Source organism: Sesamum indicum, unplaced genomic scaffold, assembly GCF_000512975.1.
Source record: "Sesamum indicum cultivar Zhongzhi No. 13 unplaced genomic scaffold, S_indicum_v1.0 scaffold00190, whole genome shotgun sequence".
NCBI lineage: Eukaryota > Viridiplantae > Streptophyta > Magnoliopsida > Lamiales > Pedaliaceae > Sesamum > Sesamum indicum.
Genome location: NW_011628085.1, coordinates 17,429 through 23,518, shown reverse-complemented (window position 1 = coordinate 23,518; position 6,090 = coordinate 17,429). Strand labels below are relative to the sequence as shown.

At 28.6% G+C, this 6,090-nt stretch overlaps 1 protein-coding gene across 1 annotated transcript; it reads right to left on the bottom strand.

Moving 5' to 3' along the window:
• On the bottom strand, window positions 1-468 carry LOC105179688 (RING-H2 finger protein ATL34-like; the record flags this gene model as incomplete). Its single annotated transcript, XM_020691397.1, is given in 2 exon segments — window positions 1-98; window positions 376-468. Coding segments are annotated over 2 exon segments (191 nt in total), but the record flags the coding sequence as incomplete, so codon positions are not given.
• Window positions 469-6,090: the final 5,622 nt, after the last annotated feature.

Here is a 6,090-nt window from a genome sequence, read left to right as displayed (position 1 = left end):
TGAGAATTCTCTTTTGACGATAAGCACAATTCTCTGTACTTTTTCGTAGGAAAATTGGCAACCACAAGCGGCTCAAGACCATGAAGACCCCTCTCCAACTGTTAAAAGAAAGACAGTCAAGCTTGATGGATATGATAAAGTAAGATTCTCTTGTTGAATGACAAATACATGACAGAGGGACCCTCCAAAAGGAGGATAAAACAAGAAAACGAGACTCTACATGAAATAACTAAGAGTCTCGGCACGGCTGCTAATCTGGTATAAGTTGGGTTGACTGGATGCTTATAAGGACGTGATTGAGTAACACTTCAAATAATAAATCATATTCTAAGGGACAAAATTGAAAAATGACATTCCATCCAAGAATTGTCAGACATGAGTAGACTTCGGGAAACTGCTTGAGCAAACAAATTCAGCAAGAACTGAACATGAGACAAACTTGGTGTGTGAAACTGTCCAAATACCCATTCTGAAACACATACATCAAACTACCTATGAGAAAATAATTCAAGATTCTTGTTCCCATCCCAGCCGCAAAAAGGAGAGAAAAAAAGGAGGGAAGGAGACAGGAATAAACAAATACAAACTTGACATGGAAAACATGGGACTTGAAATCTGCACCCATATTGAAAAACAGATATTATGACATAACAAAGTAGTGAAAACAAATGCTTACAATGCTAAGATCAGATCTTGATGCCCTGGCAAAAGACCGCCTTGAGGAAATGAATTGAATTCTTGCACAAATTAGCCTTGTGCAAACAAACACTATGAACATAGTACTCACTGTAAATCCGATCACTGTCATCACCAAATTTATCCCTGAAGATATCATTTTGTCCCTCTTCTGATGATTCTACTAAAATCCCAATTCAGTTTTTTGTTTGATTCTTTCTTTCTTTCTCTAGTAGTGTACTACTCTACTTGTTCCTACTTCCTAAGTACAACTTTCTGTGTCCCACAACTGCAACTCCCAGAGAAGTTCAAATCTTGAACTGTTCAAAGCAGCTCAAAGAAACCCCTCTTTCCAAAATCAAATTCATAATCAACACATCAAAATCCTTAAAGACTGCGTCTTTAACCGTCTAACTCCTCACTTCTCATTCAAAATTCAATCTTGACCATGTTTTCCACCCTCAAATATATCTATCTACCTTGATATGCATAAAGCTCTCTCTCTCTCTCTCCCTCTCCCTCTAAGTGTCTATGTGTGTGCATATATATAAGTCCATATGTGTATACATACACCTAAAGAAGCATGGCATTTGTAGACCTTACATTTATGTAAAAGAAAGGACTAATGGTGGTGGTGGGAGAGAACACATGAAACCGAGTTGAGGCATAATCTTGGGAGCCCCCTCCTCATGGTGGGCATCAAAAGCAAAGACAAGACAGAGAGAGAGAGAGAGAAATTTGCAAAGTGAAGCTAAGAGGCATTAGAAAAATAAAGATTTATGAGTGTCACTGCTCACTATAGAAGTTTCAAGCAAGAGCGAGAGAGAGAGAGAGAGAGAGAGAGAGATGGCTTGTGAAAATTAAGTTTAAGCAAAAATTACCAAAAAGAGAAAAGGAAAAAAAAAACCAACAAAATGAGACAACAAAGAGAGAAATAGCCATCTTTCGTTTCATTTAAAAAGATTCATTTTTAATTTATATTATCTCAAATTATAAGATTATGTTTAGTCAAACGAAAAATTCAAAAACAGTTATTTTATTATATCTTTTCCTATAAAATTATCACGTTTTTCCATACAAATCATTTTAATTCGACCACATCTAATTATCGTATATTTTTTGTATAAAAAGACTATCACAAAATATCCTAATGCACCCATATTTGTTATTCTATCGCATCTCTTCATAAAAACATATATTGCAAAACATCCGCGTATAAATACATATTCATTCCATAACATCTTTACATAGAAAGATCTATTAAAAAAATATACTAATCCAAACATATTCTCATTTATTATGATACAATAACAAAAATATCACTTAAAAATATTAAAAATTGAAAAACAAAAACTGATGTTCATGGTCTTTAACCAAAAAAATAAAAATAAAAATAAAAAGTTATATATACACATATATGTATATGGTATATATATATATATAGCATATTGTTGTGATTGTGACTGTGATAAATGAAAGATATTGTTGTAGCAAATTGATACTGTGAAGTGGGCAAGAAGGAGAATATGTACCTTCCACCACTTAAATTCTAGAATTTCCTAAATTTCATATTTTAAAAGATATATATTGGTATTTAAAGTTTGTTATTAATATCATTTTAATATTCAAATATTTTATAAATAATTTAATGGTATTTCAAAATTTCATCATTAATATTATTTTGGTGTTGGACAGATATTTTTCAGTATATATATCTATAGACACACACAATCATGGTTCTGGCACCAATATACTAATTTTTTATGATTCAAAAATATCTTTTAACTGATAAATAACTAATTTATTCAATTTTCAATCTTTACATTAATTTAACTGTCCAAATAATATATTTTATTATTATTTTTAACATAATTTAAAACGTAAAAAAATATTTATTATATGTACGTAGAAACGACATGTCATAATGACTAGTATATATTTTATCTTTATTTTTAGTCACTTGACTTTCATTTTTAGCAATGGAAGGTGCATGGTTGGTCCCAAGGCTCCAGGCCTCCATTGTCCATCATGACTTTATTTTTGTCATTTGGATTTTAATTTTTGTCTCTTATTTTTATTTTTTAGTTATCTTTATTTATCAATATTTATTTAATAACTATATTAATAGTCAAATTCATTGAGGGTGTTAATTTAAAATAGTAACTTTCTTCTAATATAGTAAATAAATAGGGTGTGTAAATATATTTATGTAGCGTTAGAGATTTATTTGTATTTACTCGAGATATTAAAGTTCGATAACAAAAACTAAATTTAGATCAAGATTTCAAATATTAAAGAGTAGGAATGTAAAAAAAGTATTAAAAAACATACATTGTACTTTTGATGGTTAAATTTGAATCTGAAAAACAAAAATATTGGGACCAAATTTTGGAATAACTCCATATTAGAATTGATTTTCGATGACGAAAAGAATAATTGCAATTCTTTGTAATACATTATTTAATAACTCGTTACAGAGAGTATTCGTCGATACTTTCACATATCATTTGTAATTCTTCTGCAAATAGCAAAATAGTATTTATAATTACAGCGAACCTCAAAGAACTAACTATAATTTACCGTAATTACAACAATATCCAAACAAATTTAATGAATTGTTCATTAAAATTTAATATTTCTTTTTGCTCATAATTCTTTAGTTAAAACACAGCAACACATATTTTTAATTATCAAATAAAATGAAATTGTGTTCTAGATTAAAAGGGTGACCTATCAGACGGTGGCAGTATATAAATATATACACATACATACATATATTAATAATGATTGGCTCAAATATTTCTTAACATACTTTAATCCCCACATTTATATTTAAAAAAATAGGTTAAATGGGAATTGAGGATGACATTCTGTCACTTGGATAAGGTTTTGTTCACTAATTTTTTTTTTTAAATATAATAATTTATGGATTTGAAGTGGTTGTTGACACTTGACACCCTTCAATATCTGAAGCAGTCCAGAAGGATTGGATACATATATTATATCCAGGCTTTTCGGGTATTTACACGTATGCTCCCTATTTAAAAACCAATTAAAATTTAATGAATTTGTTATTTTGAATTTAAATTTTTTAAATTCAAATTGTCGATCAGAACACAGTATTAAAGAGTTTGCACGCGCGAATTTTGTAAGGCAAATCACCCCTAAGATGTATAAAGCATCAAAGTCTTGAGATAGCAATGACGAGGAGTTTCAACTTTTCATATTTTACATTAACTTAACTGTCTAATTAATATATATTATAAATAATTCTTATTTATAATATATTTCATATTTTTAAAGTATTCAAATTTTTGTATGTATATATGTGTGTGTGTATGTGTGTTTTTTTCCCATACAAGACAAGGTTTCGCAATTTTGTTTTAAATACTTCAACCTAACTACAACATTTTTCGATATTGAAAAATTTAAAACAAACACAGCCTTGTGATTTCTAATGCATTGCTCGGAAATCCCGTTTCTTTTCCTCAAATCATGGATGTTGAACATGCGGAAACATCATTCTAATAATAGTGTCTTGTTTGTTTGTTTATTTTAAAATATTGATGTATTGAATTAATTTTTTGAATTTGTATGAACTAACTAGTAATAAACATGATAAAAAGAAAAACAAGGGACATACGTAGACACCAAATTTCTATCAATTATATATGACGAGACAAATTAATATAGAACGCAAACAATCTTTCACATCTCCCACCTTTTCCGCAATAATTTATGTTTATTATCGACGTTGTTCTTCAGGCGTTTATATTGCATATCGTTTATAATGACAAATTTAATACACTTATCATGTAAATTTATCACATCTAACCAGTCTCGTTATGAATCAGAATTTTTTCCTGTACCACCCACCACATCATAGACGACAAGAATTGCTCACACTCGCAAAAAGTAAAACGTCTACATTATAAATTATTACGGTCTAAAAATAATTATTAATATTTTACCCTGCCCACAGAAAAACAATGTCTAATAATCGTTGTTAAGCCATGATTAATTAATGTTCACATGATTTTTTACTTTTTAATTATGATAACTAATCCATAACAAAAAAAATCATATTTTTTTTAGCATCGTATCTTTGATATTTCTTATATATATATATATATAGATGATGAATAAATCATCTCTCCCTCTTTAAAATAATAATAATAATTGTAGGTGAGGTATCATGTGATAGATTTGGGATGTGTTTGGTTAGATTGCAAAAGTGCTGAAAATAATGTGATTTGTTTGTTTCTACTTTGTTTCCTTCTCATGCATATGGGCAAAGGCAAGCAATAATGCAAATTTGTATCCACATTCATCACAAGTTCAAATTCAGATATTTCCACCACCAAATGCAAAACACATCTAACTATATATATATATGATTATATCAATTATATATATTCCCATCATTCCAATTAGTCCTAATTCCATAGCTTCCAAAAATTACTATAATTAATTATTTTATAATATTTTCTTGGCTTTAAGTCCCTTCCAGAATATATATGAAATTATATTTTTCTCCAATTTTTTTTTAAATTACACCCCACTAAAAAATTATTAATTTACAACTGTATCGTTTTCGTTGGAGTTTGGATTAAAATTGTTGACCTCAGCGAAAAAAAAAGGGTATATGAACTTCTAATTTTTTGCTTCCGACATTTTAATATAAATTATTTGCACTATGATTAGTTGTTTTTATTCATCAACGGCTACTTTTTAAATTTACTCACAAACTGACCGTGTCTTTAAACTTTTCTAGTATTTTGTTCATACATATTTAAAATTAATAAAAAATATTTAAGAAATATCAGCTATGGTCAGCTATTTATTTTATTTTTCTTCTCTTTCATAATTAATTAGCATAATAAAAAATTTAAATCAAACACACATTAAGTTTGCTTCGATAGCTAATTAATATAATATTTAGGCCATCAATGAGGCATTGCTTGATTATCAAGAGTGGGGTCTCATACCAAAAGCTTGCAGTTTTGAGTTCCATGGATGTGAATATATGTCTACTTCTATAGTAATATATCAATATTTCTTTAATTATTTCGATTGAACGTATTCATGAATTTAAATTCTTAATGTATTGAATCAATATTTTAATTTAAAAATATTGAATAATATAACAAATCATATAATATATAAAAAAAAGATTAATTACCTTAAACCCCCTCTAAAAATATAAAATTACTTATTCCCCCCAAAAAAAATTAAAATTAAGCCTATACCCCTTTGAAAATTCACCATTTATACATGACCCCTTTTTATTAGAGTTTGAACGACAAACTCTCTAGCAATAAAAATTATATAAATTTTTAATTTTACCCCACATTTAATATTCCCACGTAATATTCATGGGGGGGGGGGGGGGGTGGAGTTTTTTTACAACACATC